Source organism: Phasianus colchicus, chromosome 15 (genome assembly GCF_987193195.1).
Source record: "Phasianus colchicus chromosome 15, bPhaCol1.hap1.1, whole genome shotgun sequence".
Taxonomy (NCBI): domain Eukaryota; kingdom Metazoa; phylum Chordata; class Aves; order Galliformes; family Phasianidae; genus Phasianus; species Phasianus colchicus.
The window spans coordinates 8,434,345-8,454,144 of NC_143450.1; the positions used below are offsets into that span (position 1 = coordinate 8,434,345).

Below are 19,800 nucleotides of genomic sequence, written 5' to 3' on the forward strand. Positions count from 1 at the left end.
TTGCTGTTATAATCATAGCTGAAGGTTTTGAGCATTGAATATTCTTGGATATAATATTATAATAGCAATATATGGTTATTTTAGGGGGGAAAACGTGAGTGTTTCCGAGCACTGAGGGCCCTAGGGAGTTATCTGTTGTGATAAGTTTATTTTAAAAAGCTGGCTCGGACAGGTTCTTAGAAATTCTTGCTGCTGTGTTAAATATATTTCAGAGAATTAGGCGTGTAAAGTGAAGAATGCATCTCTGCTTGGGAGTTAAGGGAGCGAAGGCCCCACTGCTGAGTACTGTCATATGCTGTAGAAGAATGTGACAGTTCTGCTTTCCTTTTGGTAATCCATTACGTGGAAGAGAAACCTGTTGTAATAACTGCTCAAAGTCTGATGTTGCAGCAGTGAAGTCACTTCTGTTTCTCCTGTTAGCTGGTTTTATCTAGAGCCAAGGTGCTAGCAAGCTATGAAGCTGGTTGTGTTACTGCAACCATCTTAAATGTTGGGCTGTGTGCTTTAAGAAGCAGCTGTCTTTTCCTTTGGATGGGAGGTGCTGCTGGTTTTACTCCCCTCATCCTTCCTGCCTTCATCTTCTCCTTGCTGCCAGCCTATTGTCTTTGTGCTTTTCCTTTGAAGAGGAGGACCTCAGCACCGGGGTTTTGCTGCCACTGATCTGAAGGCACAGTGATGGAGTGAAGGGACTCACTGAAGAGCAGCTGATGAAGGCACACCTTGGTGCACCCACAGGGCTGGCAGCAGTGCTGTGCTCTGAGCATCGCTGCCTTTCAGCCCCTGGGCTGCGTTGTGCTCAGCACACTGAGGGCAATCCCGAGGGTTACGCATAGCTGAGCAGCCAGCTCTCTTTGTACAGTCCTGCCTTAAGCCTTGTCTGTACAAAGCATTGCTCCTGATCCAGATACAGCGATGTAATTTTAACTGGGCTGCCCCTTTGATCAGCCGTCCCCCAATCAGGATATGTACCTTACAGCAATCCAAGCCGTGGTTCTTCCTTGCTGGCCTCTGAAATGCGCACACAGCTCTGACACCAGCGTAACGGCAACCAGGGAAAGGTTCCATCACAAAATATTCTGTATTCATGAATTTCCCCAGACATGCAGATAAGCATATGCTCAGTATGCATGAGAATAGCAGGTTCTGCAGTACTTTGGTTTATTGATTTCAAGAGAATCTTTCATTCTTTTTTGTCAGCTTTTTTCTTTGGATTTTTGCCCCTGAATCGTAACAGCCTCGAGAGCAACTGGTCCATTTGCACTTTCACCTTGGGTTGTCTCAGGTTTCTTCCATGCTATAATCACTTCAATAGCAATTATAATGCTACTGCCAAAAAGGCTTTGAATTTCAGTTGATAGGCTGTGGAGGGCCATATGGGGATAGTTGTTGGAACAAAAAATGTGAAGCAGCACACAAAGAAACTCCAATACACTCTACAACTGAGAGTCATCTGCTTTTAAGTGACTTTAATTGCAACAGTAAAGACATTCTGGGTAGTCTGGCCATTACTAATGAGGTATACACAACTGTGCACAGTTTCATATGAATACATAAAGCTGAAGGAGACGCAGTTTCATCATTACGATTTTTACCTGGGGAGGAAAATTGGTTCTTCATCTGCTTCACGTGCTAAGCAAGAGAGGAGTAGCTGCTGTTTTTCACATTTTAGGAAGTAAGGCATATCTAAGACAAAGAACAATACAGGCATGAATTGGCTCTGGCCACTGGCTGTGATGGCACAATGTCTGCCTACATGAAAAAGATCTATTTTCTTACAGGCTTCATTACAAATCAGGCACAGAACACTATCAGTTTTGATAGTCAGTGCCCTAGCCTTGCTTTTTTTACTCTAAAATATAGAACATTTGGTCATAGTTACCAAAAATTACCAAAAATCCATTGCTTCAGTTCTCACTTTAGACAGTATGGCACAATTCATCGTATAGCTCTGGCTTTGAGCACCAAGGTCTTCTGTGGGCAGTCAGGTCCTTACATAGATAAGTACCTGTTGCTGTTGATGCTGTTTTGCTGTCTGCCAGTTTGTTTGCTAAATGATGTGTTACCTCCCTGATAGCAGCTAAATGCATCTTTGCCTGGATCTGCTAAATTTTGTAATTAGTCCTCATTTTATCTGCTTCAGCTTTCCCAAAATTTCATTCCGATTTTAATTCTATTTCATTCATGAGCAACTGAACAGTTGAGAAACTGCATGGTTATTCTCTGCATCTTCCCTGCCTTCTCTGGAGTTAGGCCCGGTTTCATGAATTGCTCTCTTTTGCTCTCATTTTTATATTCTTTTAGATATTATTCAGGAGAGTTGTCAGTGTAGAAGGAACCCTAGGAGTTTCCCACCTGCAGTACAAGTTATTCACCAAGCCACTGTCAGTACAGGAAAATGTGTACATGCATCTAAAGTAGCTGCAGCAGTCTGAAGCTCGACAGAACAGTGATGGGAGCCAGCAAGGCTGGCCAGGTCCTGCTGGAGCCCTTCTGTGAGCAATGGGGTTGGACCAGAAGACCTCTAAGAGGTTTCTTCCCACTCAAATATTATTATTTTGAAATCTGCTTTCTCTACATTCCAGAAGCACCCAATCAAGGCAGATTGCTGATCTGTGCTGCCCTTGGCGGTCAGTGCTGTCATGCAGCAGTCATTATGCAGCCAGTTTCTGCCTTACCATCGTTTCATTTGAGTTCTGAAGAGCAAATGGGAAAACAAGCAATAGTGGGAAGAAACATGCTAAGCAGCTTTAGCCTTCAGTGCTCCCATGCATTCTTTAGGTCTCATCTTCAGCACGCTGCTACAGCATCAGCTTCAGTTCGGCACTGTAAATTATACATCACTGTACAGACTTTTTATTTTAATCTCATTCCTTCAGAACGACCCCTAAATGTATTTGAAAATTGAACCTAACAGGTTGGTACGGAGCTTAGAGCTCCCATTCTCTTAGAGCTCCCATCAGTGGAGGAGTTTGTTCACTTGTGTATGTCTTATGGTAATGAAAACACACACAAACATAGATATATATTTGTCTTCTGCACACAACACACCAAACTGACCAGGTGAACCAGGAACTTTTCTGGCCACCTCAGATGTTGTTTGCCTACTTTTACAATATATACTGGAAGGCATTTAACTGCATTTAACTGTTCTCCCTTTGTCTCCCCTTTCCAGCTCAGAGACACTAGGCAGCTGCTGTTCTTATGGAACCTCACTACACTGCCACGAAGAGCACCAGCTCATCAGGACTGAACGAAATCTGAGACTGAATGGTCCTATTTTTCCTCTGAAATCTTCACCAAGTAGTAAACATTTTTTGAATGGGAAAGGGGGTAAATATGTTGAAGCGACCCCTCGCACCCTGCTGGGGTACCTGTACTTAATGTACATTTTCTTTAAAGTTTAAAAAGATGTTAGGAAATATTTTATAAAACTTTTTTGCAATAAATGACGCATGAAATTATTACAGACTCTATGACACTTACGTGCAAGGAACCACTTGAATTATTGGTATGAAGAATCACTGCAAATAACTGTTTTTTTTGTAACGTGACAGTCAGTTTGTATGTTTCGATAGGTGCCAGTGATGGAGCCAATTGCCTGGGAAGTTGACTGTAACTTTTGAACTTTTATTTTAATTCTTAACTTTAGCATTGCAATTTTCCATTCTATGAGGCTTAGTTAGTATTTAGTGCAGGTGTTAGCAGAGCTGTGACCTGTGATCAAAAGCATGTCCGAAACCAGTTGTATTGTACAATATGAACAGTCCTGCTACGTGAGACCAACATTTCCCATAGAGGTGATGGAAGGGGCAGTGACCACAAATCCGTGTATCTCTGTATTATGGGAAAGCTCCTTCTGTGTGAATATGGTTGCATTTTATTTATGCTGTTGTAACACTTAGGGAACTGAGGATTGTGGAAAGGTTGCGATGCAGAGAGCAGCGTTTTGCTTATGATACTTTAACAAGATGGGAGTTGTGAATGTAGAGAGATTAAATGGAATGGCATTTCTATTTCAAATCATGGGTTAATTTTTCCTTTTGACGTCAATATTTTTCAGATACGTAACCAGTAGAGCAAAGGTTTTATTAGTGTTTCTGATGGTTGTTGACTTCTTTAAATAGCTGTAAATCAAAAAAAGAAACCCAGTGGGTTTGATCCATTTTATTCCCTTTCCCCAAAAGGTGTCTGGTGATTACGACTTACTTCAGTGGAGCTTGTGAATGCTGGACATGCTGCTGAAATATTGAGTTATTAAATATTAATTTATTTGTCACTGATTATTTGATGTTGTGTGCACATTTTCTCAGCAGTATCATTTCTTACAACGTTCTTAGAAGGGGATCTATTATATAACCTGGGAAAAAATAGTTGTTCTGAAGAAATGAAAATGTGCACATAATCTACTCAAATCAAATTTCTGTTTATATAGAAGTGAAAAGACTTGTATTAAACTCTTTTCCTCTTTACTAATATCCTGATTTGATGGGAGAGTATTATAGTGTCTTTGTCCAGATCATTGAAAAAGAAAGATACCTTTCTGAGAGGTGTCTCTGTCAGCACGAAGGCAGTTTCACAGCCTTCGTGTATGGAGCCCGAATTAAGTAACATTGAATCCGAACTCACTCCACCTCCATTGTTTGGCTTTGGTGTTGGCAATGGGTTTCAGTTAGTTAAGCAGTTGGGGAGGAGGACAGTGAGGAGCTGGAGCAGCTCCAGCAAAGGCAATTCAGCAATGCACACACTGAGGCTGGTCGTGCTGAGTGCTTGCTCAGTTCCTTTTATTAAGAGGTAATTTATTTATAAAGCTGGAAATCAAATACATACTGCCTACTTCTTAATGAATAGCTGCATCATGCTATACAGTAGGTTCAAGTTTTTCATAATAAACTGCAATCCTCCTTTTTAAATTTCGGATTAATGTTTGGCAGCACTCTTCCTATTCACCAGTCAGGTGCTGTTGGTGGCTGAGATGTGATTAGAATTTAGAAAAATTAAGGCATCTGATGTGATGAAAGGGAAAGTGATGTGCTACGGTGTACGTGCTGGCCTTTCACCTCTGGACACCAAGCCCCCGTTGTATTGGTAATCAGTGACAGTCTTGGCCTAATAAATCACATTTTTATCCACACCCACCCACTCTCACCCCAAACCAAACAACCAAACTAAAAAGAAGCCACCAAACAACATGGCACAAAACAGTTTCTGCTCAGGAAAAAAGGCCCAGGACTGTAATAGCAGGGTTATTGCACATTGGGTTGAAAACCGATTGATGTTGTAAGTAGAAGCCGGTAGTGCCTGCCTGTGTGACATCTGACTCTTAACCTGTGCTCTTATTTCCTCACCGTGAGCACTTGTGCACAGCAGCTGAAATATATATATATATTTCATATATATATATATTAAAAAAAACACTTAAGAGTGATGCAGGTCTATGCATTGGATAATATGGGTATATAAGCAAACAGCATAAAAATAGACAAGGTAGCTAACTGTACTTGTGTTTGTTTTCACAGAAAGTATTGCAGCCGTTTTGTTTGAAACCAGATTTTCATTTTGAAATGAAATTGTCAGGGATATTCTAATGATAGAGAATTACAGTAATGTATTGCTTTTCACTTTTTTGCTTTAGTTGCTTAATATTTAAGCTTTGCTCCGTGCTACCTTCTTGTCTGTATATTGAATGGTCACTATGCCTCTTTCATTTTGTAGACTTGAATGAGGAAAACGATTCATCCTTTAAGGTTTGCTGAGAAGTAAATGATAAAGAATGTTGTGTAACATTTATTCAAATAAAGCCTTGATTTTTTTCAGCGCTCTTTTAAAGGGAAATAATGTTGAATAACGTTTTCATGTTGTAGCTTCCTTGTTTTATTAGTCTTTGCTCCCAAAGACTTCTATTTATTTATTTATTTCTGAATTAAAGATTAAACTGAGTTTATTTGTCCACTGCTGGAAGTGAGTCATCAGGACAAGTCTCTCTCCAGGCTTATATTTCACAACGGTGAAAGATGTCAAGGTGTGCTCAGCCAGCTTTTCACAAGAGATGGGGAAAAACTTTTCTTTTTCTTGCCGGTAATTAAGAAGACGAGATGAGCCGTGCTTTATAGAGCTAGATTCACAATGAACCCCGATGGCCCCGTTTCATGGTTGCGATGGAGGCACCCAGCCCTGCTGAAGGAGGCCCCAGTGAGAGGCTGCAGCCCTCCAGTCGTGGGCAAGGATCATGGGGTGAGCTGCAGGGCTCCTGGCAAGCACAGCCCAGTGAGGCACAAAGCAGCAGCAGCACAGCACGCGCTGGGTACCCACACCCCACCTGCTCACCTTTCTGTGGCGGTGCTGATGGCTTCAGACAAGTTGTCTGCAGCAGGTAAGTGCAGTGAGGTATTTATTTCTCTGTTTGGGTGAGGAACGCGCCGTGCTGATTGGCACTGTCCCATCGTGGTGCCCTCAAGGGAGAGCAGGTTGTGTGGTACCGGCTGCCTGTGTGATGCCAGCTGTTTTGTTATCGACTCATCTCCAAAACTGAGTAGTTAACTTCTGGAATGAAGTGGCCATGCACATGAATGCCATCTGCAGTGCTACCGCCCTGGTGTGGGGCCTCTGTGAGGCTTTTGGGTCAGCTTGTGCCTCCTGTAACCAGCAGGTCTCCACCTCTGGCCGTCGCTCGGAGCACAGCTCCAGCATATGTTTTTCTTCACCTTCACAGAGTTCTTATTCTGCCCGGATTACAGGAACTCCCATCCCTTTTCTCTCATTATTCTTTCATTCTTGCAGCAGTTTCTCTTGAATTGGTTATCCTCATTAGGGGTCGGTGGAGAGGGGAAATCCTGCTGAAATGTAATTGCTCACTAATGGCTTTTCCTTTGTGGCATTGTGTTGGGAGCTTTCCCTGTGGGAGTGCTGGATTTACTGCATGGCTGTGAAACCCACAGGAGAGGTTGGCCATACAGGTTTCAGAGGTCTGCAATTACTCCACTGATTAATCTTCACTCCAGCAGTTTGGTGATGAAAGTACAAAAGTAAGCCAACCTTCAGCAGCGAAGCCAATCCTGCACAATGCCACTCTGTAATCATGTTTACTGCATCTCCAAAGCATCAAAAGGGGAATACTTAATGAGGGAAGAAGTGCTCGTGGTGCTGATGTGCCAGCTGAAATGTGAGGGAATGGAATAAAGAAACAAGATTTTTTATAGGGTGAGACCACTGGGCAGACTTCTGAGGGAAATCGGGCATACTGCTAAGAGAGGTGGTGTGGTCAGTGCAGGTGCTGTCACGTACTTGTTATTTTAAAATGCAATGTGGTGAAGAGCATAGAAGATGGTTAACTGCCCACGGCTGCCTTCGTAGTTAAGGAAATGGCACACATCTCACATTACCTTTGTGTTCCCCTCTGATGAGCTGGGCTCATATCCCTGTCTGACAGCATCCTCTGGGGATACTGAGAGCATAAGGGGCTGCTGAGATTTGCATGGCAATGTCCTTTTCCTGCTTTTGCACTTTCAGAAAGGTTGGGAACACAAGAAGGTTGCAGACAAGGCTGGTGTTGTTGTGCCTCGCGTGGAGATCTGACCCACCCTGCAAGGAAGTTCATCCTCCTGCTCTCCCAGTGGCACAGCAGTACTTGCACTGCCAGGTGCTGACTGTAAAAGCAGTGGAATGACACAGCAGCAGTGTGTGCAGCCCTCTGAGAGCCACGGGAATGGTGACCTGCCCTTGGCATCACGGGGCACCCGCTGTCCTTATTTCTTGTCCCCGCTCAAGTCATTGGATGTCATTCTCCCTCTATGTGCAGGAAAGCTCTGGCAGGCTCAGTACATATGGATGGCCTTAGAAAAAGGGTTGGGTTTTTTCCTGGTTGGTACGGCGCTGGCAGGTTGTTGTTTGCATTCTGCAGCCTGGCTTTATGGTTCTGTTCATGATTTTCCCTTGAGTGTTTCAGTAGTGTTTGTTTTTATTCACCTGCTGGGTTTGGAGCCCAAGCCATTTGTGCTCAGGGCCAGGCAGGCTGTGACCCATGTGTCAGCTTTGGGCTGTTTGGGATTTTGGGTAAATATTCAAAGCTAACGAGGGGCAGTTCTAATTCCAAAATCCAAACTTTCAGCTAAGAGCTCCGAGTCTTCAGAGCTCAGAGGCACAAATTTCCAAATGTAGTCCTCTTGGTCATTAAATATTAAAGGCAGGCTGTGCCTGCTCCTGGGCTCATTCAAATATTAAAGTTCTCTGAGCCATTGGAGAAAGCGGCTGGGGTTGGGGCTCCAGAAGGAAGAGCATCAGCCTGTGCTTAAGATGAGGCCTCTGAACTACTAATACAGTACAGCTGGAGATGGTTAGCCTTCTCCTGAGTCACTCTGTTGTCTGTCTTTTCAAAGAGAACACTGCAAATAAGCTGGGAGAACAAGGGCTGCTGTACGTACATCACGTACGTTTTCCTTAATATGGTAAAACTATAGCAGAACTATTGGTTGTGTCTTGGCTTAGTAAACTTGCTGCTGGTTGCACGTATCAGTGCCTCTGCTGTGTTTGAGCTCAGACTGGGCACATGCAGGTCCGTGGGGCCATAGAGAGCTGCCATGTAACAGGCAGGGGTGGCAGTACATCTGCTTGTAGCCTCTTCTTCCCAGAGCTACCAGATTCTGCGTTTCCTCTTTTCTCAGACAGAAAAGTGCCCCAAGATGGCAGGCTGTGGCAGACGAGCTAATGGAAATGTGTCAGTTCTCCTTGAGATAAAGGCAGATGCAATTGCTGGATGCAATTATTTTACCAGAGCCCAGCCGCCCTGCTGCCTCTCCAGGGGCCAGTTTTATGGCTGGCACATGCCAGCAATGCTCCGGGAATACATTTAGGCCATTCCAGCCACCTCCTGCAGCACAGGGCGCCTGCTCCCTGCAGCAGTGCTGGGCATATGGTCAGTGTGGACAGCGATGCAAAGGACAGAGGGGTGAACAGGCTGGGCTAGGAAAGGAGAGCTGTTGGTGTTGCGTCTGTGCCAGGAGGGCTGATCTGAGAATGGCTTTCTTGTGAGCCAGCTGCTGAGCAGCAGGCAGGTATGGGGAATCCTGGCTCCAGGCTGGAGACATAGCTGCAAATGGTGATGCCTCCAGCTGGGAGGATTGCCACTGAACATGCAGAATCAGAAAAATGTGGTTAATGTTTTTTGGCTGTTTTAGGACATTTCATCTATAAAGGACTTTGCTCTGTCAGGGTAGGCTGTGATGACTCTGGCTTAATGCCACAGCAGCAGAGAGCCTGGCAATTTACTGTGCCTCAGCAGAATGTTTCTTTGACAAGCGGCTAACCAGAGCCTCTGCTGATGAAAGATCCCCCCAGCAATTACTTCCTTTCGTGCAGGAGGCTGTGCAGGTTTAGAAAGAAAACTAAGCAGCTGAACAAGAAAATGCTGGGATTCTTCCAAACAGGGAAAGCTTGCGAATGAGCAATGTATTAATGCACATTAAATGTGCCTGTACACATCTGTACCTACAGTTAAAGAGGTGGTACTTGGATATAATTGGTTCTTGGCTGCTGCAGCTGGCAACAGCTCCTGGCTTCTGCAGTAATCCCTTAGGAACAGCATAGCTCATTAAAGCACAGGAGCTGGTGACCAGAGGCTTCTCCTTTTTGTACAGCTGTGTCTGCTCTCATCAGGGGTAGGTGGGTCTGAAAGAAAGTGATGAAATGCACTAATCAGGGAGGGAAGGGTTCAACTTCAAAGCTTGGTGCTTTACCAAATCCCAAATATTCTGGTGTGAGGAGCTGGGAGCGGTTTCATATTCCTGCTTACTGGCTGGGCAGGAGGGGATCAGCAGCACTGCAGTTACAGTAAGTCATGAGCATGGATTATGTTAGTCTCAAGGTCTCTTTTCTGTGCTGGAGAGTGTTGTCTTCTGCTTAAGACTGGTGTTTTGAAAGGCAGATCTTATAATACAAATTGAGACAGCGCCGACTCCGTGAACTCTGTGCAGGTCTGACACGGGAGCTGGAGCTGATAGCTGATGTGAGTGCTGGCAGAAGAAGAGAAGATGAAGACAGCTCTCCTGGGTATCCCACTCCCATCACACATGAAGGCATAGAGGTAACAGAAGTGATATAATCTGAAATTTACTGTTATAATTAAATGCAGATTATTTACAAGAGAACACTCAAAGGTTCCTTGATCTTATTTCTGATATTCCTGCACAATAAGAAAGTTGGCACATTCTCACAAATGATATAGAAGCTTTAGCACATGGTGATGTACTGGAATGACTTAAATGATCAGACTGGCAATTATTTGCTATTACCTATTCAGGAATGAAGATACAGCAGCAATTTTAGATACCACAGACTGAAGAGGCTACTGAGCACAGTCACTGGCTGTGCTGGTAAAGCCCCAGAAATGCTACTTGTGGGTTCCACCAGAAAATAAATGAGCTACTTTCTAAGTGGCCTTGTAACGAAAAGCTAAAGTGCTGAAGATGTGCTGAGCACTCTGAATTTTCTAAATTTATTTCTAGAAGGGCTTTCTGGTATGAGGTCCTGGCTATGCTGCTTTGGACAGTTGTAATATTTAGAGCAGCTTGGTCAACCTTTTGGCTCGCCTGGGCTGCACTGTTGTTCACGGGGCTGTGCTTAGCCATTGTACCAAAGTGCATGAAATTATTTGCCATGACTTCAGCTTGCCATAATTAAGTTTCATTTTGAATGTTGTCATGGTTCGACATATAGCACTGAAAAGTTAAATTTCACTCTGAGGACACGTTTAACTCAATTAAATGAGTAGTGAAATCCATCACAAATGCTAAATCCATGAGCCATTTTTCATCTATAAGTTCTGGCACACATTTTCCTTTTGATCCCATAAATGACTTGATTTCACTTCACAACTTGTAGAAAAATTCTTAGCATTTCACTCTTAGTCACCTTCCTTCAGAAAATTAAATGATGTCCCCATAATCAGCATCCATTCACTAAAGGAACACCTGGAATTGGTGATGATTCAATCCCTTACACTTGATGAAATTCACAGCTTTGATGAAGATTTGCACAACATTATCCATTTTTAAAGCTTTCATACATACATTTTCTTGATGTATGATGCTATGAGATTTCATGAAACATGAGCTGCTGGCAGCAATTGCATCTTTTCTATTAATTTTCTAAGTCCCTCTTTTTAATCAGCCATTGCTGGGACCCCATCAATTGCTGTAACAGATCTGCTGACAAAGGCTAAAGAAAATTGCTTTAATGTAATTTTTACTGCTTCATAAAAATCAGGAGATTTAGTTGTGTTTTTTCAATGGCATCAAAGAAGCCATTTCTCCAGTGATGTTTGCTTTCAATACCTCTGATAAAAATGGCCAGTTGAACCATATCTGTAGCATCAGTATTTTCGTCCAACACCAAAGCATGAACTTTGAAATCAGCAGCTTTACCCTCGAGATTTCTTTCATTACATTTTCCCATTTCTTCAGTTTGCCTGAAATTGTCCGGTGAGACAAACTGAAAACTGTTTTTTTTCCTCTACAAACAAATACTCATCCGTCCATTTTTCACTGAACACTCTTCAACCCTCTTCCTTCATCCACAGTTTTTCTTTTTTTTTAGGGTTCTGTTTCTTTTGAGATGAATTGGGTTGAAATACTGTCTGCAATCACTGCTCACACCAAGCGGCACACAAACATGCCCTGTGTAAGCAGGGTCTGAATAAAGAATTAACAGAAAAGAGGCAATTAAAATCCATCAAAAATAGATCTTGTTATTCAACAATTCTCAGCTAATCTAATCATGAAGATATACCTGGCACTGCACTCTACAATATATGTAATATTTATAGGGGAATATCTACAATATAAAATAAATGTTGCACACATGAATTAAGGTCTGTCTCTCTGGCAGACCTCAGTTTGCCACTGTCCTTGCAATGGGGATGCTTCTGTGAGATCCTGCTCAAATCTCAGCTAGTTCTCTTACTATTCAACACTTCCATCTGTGAGAAACAAACCTGAAGTCACTCCTGAAAACCCTGATAAGCAGCAGCATGGTGGGAAGTCATACCAAACAACACAGTTTTTGTCAAGCTAGACGAAAGAAAACATGACTGAATTCTGCATTTAGCTGCAACAACACAAGCAAGAACAACTCACCCACAGCTGCAGGAAAGTGGGGGTCTGTGTCTGAGGAACCAGCTATTCCTTCCAGAAAAGGCTTAGGGGGTCTGAAACTTGGCACAGCTGTTGCCCAAAGGGCTAACAGTGTTTGAGCATATAAGCAAGAAAGAAGTAAGCAAAAATGTAATGCTTTCTATATAGAGTAGAAAAAAGAAACAAAACTCAGCATCAGTTCTGATGTCCCCTCTTAAATGGCAAGGATAAAGGAAAGAGACAAATGATAAAGGAAAAAGAAGTCTGAGACACAAACATTACAGAAATCCTGGCGAAAATTATTTGTAGGGAAAGTCTTAAAGAAACCCTGTCTGTTCAGCTTTTAGAGAAAACCAGCTGGCCCCTTCATTACTATGCAAACATGTTCAAGGAGAAAGTGCCAGGTACTAACAGCTTTTTATTTTTGCAGAGAAATGAGATGAAACAAAGGCTGGGAGCTGAGGAGAGACAACGCCAAGAGGAAAAGAGACATGTCTGTTGAAAACACAAGGGTAACTATTGGAACAAATCTCTAAGAGATGTTGTTGATTTAGAGCATTTATATTTAAAAGATTGCTGCATAAAGCATTTTTTCCTATTAGAGGTTGTAAACCCAATGCATGTGACTCAAAACACCCTGGCAATAAGGGATTTGTGGCCATTTACAACAGGAGGAAGTACCAATTACCTTTCTCTTGGCAGCTGTGATGACTAGTTTAGACATTAAAAAAAATCCCTTTTAAAATAAAAAGCCAAAAAAAAAAAAAAAAAAAAAAAGGCAGCTGGTTCAGGATGTGGACAATGCAAAAGAGCTTCTGTCAGGCAATTAATTGGCATTTTACCTGGAAAAAAACTTGCAATAATGTCAAATAACACAGTCCAGAGGTTTTTATTCTAGCCAGACAGCGGCACTTTGAGTAGGAATGACCTACAGATCAGTCCTCTCTAATGGTGTGCACAACTTACAGTGACATTAAGCTGTCTCTTTCACACAATGCAATTAAATTACAAACAAGGATGAAAAGCAAATCAGCTGCAATTCTTCAGCTCCATTTATTCTACCCTTCATTTTAAAACTACAGGTACACAGCAGGCATCCAGCAGGGAAGTTGCACAGCAGGTAGAAATATCACAAGTTTTGTTGTGCTTTTATTTTCCAGAACAAGCTACCCAGCCTCTGCCCAAGAAGGCCTTAAAGATAAGAAGCAGGAACAGAATGGCAGGAAGAGCATTTGTCACCAAATTCATTTATAAGACAAAGCAGCAAATTGTTAAATCGCTGCCTGTAACTCCACGCAACAGCCATATACCAGTAATTAATAAACACAGAAGGCTGAGTAAAGATAACAATTAATTGGCAATAATCAAGATACAAAGAAAAAATTAAGTATCCACGGTAGCTTCAAAGTGGTTCGATTTCTGCATGGTGTAGGGGTATGTACTGCAGTGGAGTGAAGGCTGGGATTCTGATCTAAGCTGCCTCACATTCAGTGATAGAGGGCTGTTGCTAAACAAGACAAACCACTCCTGGATGCACTCCTTTGCTCAGGCCAGGAGTTAGCTGGTGAAATTCAAGTCAGTGGACTACCTTGCTCCAACTGCAGCTCTACTACTCTGCCTCCAGGGCCGGACACTTCTTCATTGTCAGGCAGCATGGAGCCTGCAACAGCAACAGTGGACATCTCTACCTGTTATGTGCTGACCTAGAAGCTTTAACAAGGCATAATTCAGGCATTCCTGAGTAGCTTCTCAGTTTGGGCTCAAACCAAGCTTATGAATTCCAGCTTAACAGGACCTCTGCCCAGGGCTGCTTTGGAGCCTCTGCTCCTTAGTAGTCCAGGCTTCAGGTAAAATTAGTGAGATTTATACCAGTCTCAGTACTCTGCTTCACCTAATAAGCCTTCTGTGAGTCTAAAGAGCTCTCTTGTGAAAGCAGAGAGCTGCACTTCTGAAAGCAGAGTTGCCAGCTCTGAGCCAGTTAATTAGCCTATGCAGCCTGTTGGGTGTGAGCAGACTTCTCTCCCAGCACATTCCTTTTTATCCTCACTGCACTGCACAGGTAAGTTCAGCCCTCTGCTACTGGGAATGGAGGGGGTGAGTGTATGACTGCATGATGCTGAGCTCCCAGCTGGGTTAACCCACAGCACCATGAGCAGCATCTTTCTTTAAAACCTCCCATCCATACACCTACCAGTCTACCCAATTTTAGTACAGAAAATAAAATCTTGCACTTAGGAACTGTAGTCCAGTAAAACAAGACATAGTTACTGTTTCAGCACGTGGAAATCCTAGAGGCTGGATGCTTTTGCTTAGTTAAGAGACATTTTAATTACACAGAAGATGTTAAAGGCAGCACAGTCCTTACTGTGAATTTGGTTTCTCTCTTGGCAATGACATTTTAATTCTCATAAATGTAACACAACCTCACTGCAGACATGAAATAATTTATAGACAGTTAACCACAAAGTCAAAACTAAAAATGCACCAGAACAGAGTTAAACAACAATCAAAAAACAAACGAACAACAAACAACAAACCCCATACCCTACACCTTTAAGTCTTCACTGTTAAAATGGAAGAAAAAGAAAGCACCAAGAAAGCTTGGGAGTATTCCCTTCAGGCATATCACTGTAAAGACTGGAGCTCAAAACATGCAGCAAGTAGAGTTTCAGTCTTAGAAAAAGATTTTTTGAAATAAATTTAAGATGACAACTAATAGCCAACAGAGAGCTACCAGTAATTATTTAATTAAATCATGTTTTGAAATCTGCGTGGAGACAACTGAAGAAGTCTGCCTCCAATGTAAACATTTCCACACTGATTTAAAAAAACCAAAACAGTATGCAGTAATTACAAAAGATATTCATTTCTCCAAAATCTGAATGAACTACTTGAAAAATTTTTTTTTTTTATAGTTATCCATAGATTAATGCTTCAGCATTCTCAAACCCTGTTACATCAAAAGGAATGTTCACTATCAATTTTAATGTCAATTGTTGGCCATTATGGGGATCTGTAACATGAATAAGTCTCAGAAAAGCAGATTTCCCTAACTTTATATGACCTTTCCACGGTGTATAGGTAACATCATTTTCCATGGAAAATGGAAAATAAATAAAAAAGGAAAATAAATAAAAAAGGAAAATAAATAAAAAAGGAAAATAAATAAAAAAGGAAAATAAATAAAAAAGGAAAATAAATAAAAAAGGAAAATAAATAAAAAAGGAAAATAAATAAAAAGTAAACAAAGGGTAGCCTGAGGATAATGTACTGATGTTGCTATAAGCAAGAAGAAAAACCACCTCAGGTGCATCAAATTACTGTCTTGTATGTGGGTAGATGTAAGAATTTTAAACAACACTGCCACCATGGAAAGGATTCACACAAGGCAAGAACTTCACATTCAATCCAACAGAAATACTAAGCCTTTATTACCAAGAAAAAATATTCCACAGAGGAGGTCGGCTTGCTTCCATGCATGCTGTCAGTCACATCCACCTCCTGAATGTGGAGAAGTGCTTCTGCTAGATTCATTAATTCCCCAAGACACCATTTGGCTTTGTTCTTGGCCACAGGTGCATGGGCGTTTTGATTCAACTGAACTGCTTGCTAGAATTTTCTTGCCAGCATTGAATGGGCCAAAATAATGTACCTGACTGGTGGACAAGCCAAATACTGCAAGTGAAGAATCACACACAGGACATAGTTATCACTAAAAGAAGTCAAATGACTTTCTTTACATCCACATTGTAAATAATTTATAAGCAGGGAAATGAATTTGCTTGAGTCTATCTTCACTTGGACAGAGTGAAGAATGTTTGCTGAATCCTTGTATTGGTACGTGCAAGCACATGGTCACGAAGCCTGAAAGCCAGCAGAACTAAGCTGAATTCATGTTATCTATTGTTGTTTGGATTTTGAACAAAATTGATGGAATATGAGCCAGTTGATGAATCCTGTTTTATCTGGAAATTTTCTGTTGACAGGCCAAAGGGGCGGAGAACCAAATTCCCAAGATCTTTCAGTTTGCCTACAATGAAAAAGAAATACGTGAGTAGTAAGCAGAGGGAAAACTCCCACTGAACGATGCCCAACTACACACTCCAGCTCCACCAATTCAACTACAAATTCAAAGGAAATGCTGTGGAAATCTCTCCAGTTAGTTGAATATTTAGGCTCCTGTACGAACTAAAAAAATTCCAGTTGTGATGTAGCCAGTGTCAGCTCTGGAGCTGAAAGTAGATCGGTTCAGATTCTGACAGGTCTGTCAGGCAGCCCTGATGCAGTGGCTGCAGACACCATCTGGTTCTGGCTAACTAGTAGTTCTTTATTTCCTCAGTCACAAGTGCTCCTAACACAGGACCTTAGCATGTCACAGAAAAGAATCAGTTTCTCCTGTACTTGGATATAACTTTGATACCTGCCAACACTCTGTTTTTTAACATAATTTTTTCAGTTCCTGTCACTTTGGTGCAGTTACAGTTCTATAAACATTCAATGATATTAGAACTGCCCAGTTTCCTGGACTGCCAACAGAAACAGAGAAAGCTAAAGTTCAAACTCTGCTCGCTCATAATTATTACAGCTCTCTTTCTAGATTATGTATATTGATACAATGAACATTAAAAGAAATCCATCCATGCAAATGTCTGCATCTTCTACCAAAGCAGTTCCATTTGAAGCATACAACTTTGTAACCATTCTTAGCATGACAGATGACATCCTGCCATCAGGAACTCATGTTCAAAACTACAGTTCTCTGTAGCCAACTCATCCCTGCCAGGAATTCTAAGCGACCGTTATTTAACAAGCATTATTAAAGATACATAAAGTACAACAGTTCAAATCCAAAGGCTACTATTAATATACACACCACACAAGCTTTCTGACTCCACTAAACAATAGTTCCTACCACCTATAAAAGAAGGACAACAAAAGGACATCCTTCAAAAAAATCATATTTAAATAGAGACTGTAGAATAGGTAAAATGCATAAAATTAAACAAGAGGCAAAATTTACACCTTCAGTGCTGGCTAAACAAGCTGGCTGATCTCTTGGCATGACAAGGCAGAAGAAAGACGGCTGCTTTTCCAAGAAAAATATCATGTTCCTCCTGGCTGTTCCTAACTTTTATGTGTGTGCTTTCTTAAAGCCATCTCAGACACAAGACGTGTACGTGTTATTCTAGATGTCATCTTTACCTTTACTTCTGTTTCTAAACTAAGTATTAGGATACAACAGCAAAGTCATAAGAGTAGTTACCATTTAGTTTCTATGCTTCTGCTAGGTTCTTTTGCTTAAGGTGGCGCCCAGGACAAGTTGTTCCCAGAAGTGCAATCATTACTACTGCTATTAGCTAGGTTTCCTCACTGCAATGCAGCAAACAATCTGGACTGAGTTAGAGCTTTGTTGCTAAGCCATACTGAAGCAGTAACTTCACAGCAGTGATGAAATACAGAAATGTAAGGAGCGAAATTCTATGCAAGTCCTTTGCAAAAAGACACGAGCAGTATTTATGTTACACAGAGTACAAACAGATCAAGTCATTTGCCTTGCACCCTGCTGCAACCCTGTGACTGTACTCAAAACAGAAACTGTATCAAAGTCTGGACTTATTCAGCAGACATAAGAGACAAGGGGCAGACTATCTGGCAACTGTTCAAGCCAGGTTAAACACTGTCCCAGTAATCCAAAATAGGCTATGTTTCCAATCACATTTGCAAAACTGAATTAGGGAAGGGAAGCTTTTCAAAAACATTCATAGAAAATACAAGAAGAAATAATAGTCAAAAAATGCAAACATCTGAGGAGCAGCTCAATCCTGTATAAGGAAACTAACGGTTAATATTCCTACAGTACGTCTAAATATTGGCCAGTGTAATTAAAGATCTTGCATCAAAATGCAGGTTCACAATTGAGTACCTTGCAGGTATCTGTGCAATTATCTTAAAGCAAGATTGGTCTCTGAGAGTCAAAATGGAAATTCTGCATCAAAAAAAAGACAACCTTTGTCTACAAAAGCAGCTAGTTAGTAGGATGGGTTTTTGCTTTTTGTTTTATTAATATTATTTTCCTGTTCAGATTGACAGATAAGATGGTTGAGTGATCTGGCCAAGGTTACTCCAGTGGGCAGCTCACTTAGGGTTAGCTTCCTTCTACAGATTCATTTTTCTAAGCTACACTGTTCAGTGTAAATTCACTACTAAGTCAAGTTCATAATTTTACACTTCATTCTAAAAGCACTCTGATATAAAACTACAAAGATGTTCACAGTGTCTCTACGATGGGGATGAATAGTTCTATTGTGCTTTTGGACAAACAATCAGTCATTGCTTAGCTTCACTTTTTTTGGGTGAGAAGTGTCTTTGTCTAGTGGTGGAAGAACCCTGGCATAGTCTGGCATTCCTACAGCCAGTTGTAAACAGTTTACAAGTTATCTGAGCACTGCAGCTGGCTCAGGAGCAGGAAGACAAGTTTGCCTGTCTCAGAAAACACTGAAAGGCCTTTTTAGTGGCAGTTAGTATGATGGCTCTTTTCCGGTCATAGTAGAGCATAAACACAAAATAACGGCCTTGGCATTCTTACTGGTAGCTAGGCCAGTTCTCTGGGAGAAGCTAAAGGCTCTAAGATGTATTTAATACTTTATTCTTCATCTCACCCAAGCTGTGACTATACATTAAACAATACAGTTAGAGGTCACCATTCCGTTCTGCCACAGAAGTCCACATACAGCACTGCCTCTTGGTGCAGCCACATTAATTAAAATGTTAATCATGGAATCACTCAGGTTGGAAAAGACCTTAAAGATCAAGTCCAACCATGACCTAACCATACTACCCTATATACTACCCTATCAACCCTCCACTCACGTCCCTGAGCACCACATCCAATAAATAATATAAATAAAGCAGAAGAAAGCCTTGCCTTTTCCAGAAACTCAAGCCCAAAGCACTGTTCCCACTGTTTGGTGTGCACTGCTTCTTCCTCCCCCGCTCTCCTTTCATCCCTAAATTAAGATCAGTAGTTAAGCACAACCCTTCCCTTCCCCCAAAGAAAAACTCTTATTAGAAATACTGTGCTGGAAGGAGGCAAAAAGCATGTGGAGCTGTGACTCAGCTGCAAGGAGTTCTCAGCAGTCAAGCACTCACTAGAGCAGGGTCACATTCTCCCAAAACAGCACATGTGTACTTTCCACCTGGAACTCCATCATGCTAAAGTTATTGAGCAGAACAATGTTGAGAGATTAACAGGAAAAATAACTGGGAAGAATCAATGTAAGTCTCAGAAATCTGTGATTCATTATTCACCTAGACAAAAAAAGTAATGTTCTGTTACAAAAGATTGATGCACAAAGACTTCTCATGATTTATTTTTCATGTAACAATCATAATTGGCTGCTGTTGAGTATTTCTGGCAATTCTTCTAATACAGTTGCTAGAGAATATGTGTTGCTTCGAAGTTGAAAAGCCAGATATTGTTTATGCTAAGAATTTTTTGGATTAAAAAATTTCTGAAGAGGTCTTATCTTTGTGTAACTTTCTGTATATCAATAGCATTTCTGAAGCAATTAGAAGAGCTAGGACAAACCATCTTCCTACCCCTAAATGGTAAGCAAAGACTGGACAAAAAGTAACTGTATGTCAGTTTGAACTACTTCAAGTGACCTCAAGTTCTCTG

The 19,800-nt window shown here is 41.5% G+C and overlaps 2 protein-coding genes across 7 annotated transcripts in view; one reads left to right on the top strand and one right to left on the bottom strand.

The window, feature by feature from the left end:
- PWWP2A (PWWP domain containing 2A) overlaps window positions 1-13,911 on the top strand; it is a 33,912-nt gene extending 20,001 nt beyond the window's left edge. The window contains exons 3-6 of one of the 3 annotated variants that reach the window (XR_016471427.1): window positions 3,173-6,370; window positions 9,966-10,075; window positions 12,553-12,634; window positions 13,283-13,911. The gene's annotated coding sequence lies outside the window, so the exon portion shown is untranslated. Of the gene's footprint in view, window positions 1-3,172; window positions 6,734-9,965; window positions 10,076-12,552; window positions 12,635-13,282 lie in introns of those variants that run through there. The other 2 variants (XR_016471428.1, XM_090151023.1) reach the window with 2 other exon arrangements.
- Window positions 1,350-19,800, bottom strand: part of TTC1 (tetratricopeptide repeat domain 1) — a 47,562-nt gene continuing 29,111 nt past the window's right edge. For 3 of the 4 annotated variants that reach the window (XM_031598052.2, XM_031598053.2, XM_031598051.2), the window contains exon 8: window positions 15,519-16,152. In XM_031598052.2, coding sequence (XP_031453912.2) covers window positions 16,019-16,152 — 134 coding nt within the window. In that variant the 3' untranslated portion in view covers window positions 15,519-16,018. Of the gene's footprint in view, window positions 1,684-15,518; window positions 16,153-19,800 lie in introns of those variants that run through there. The other variant, XM_090151029.1, reaches the window with a different exon arrangement.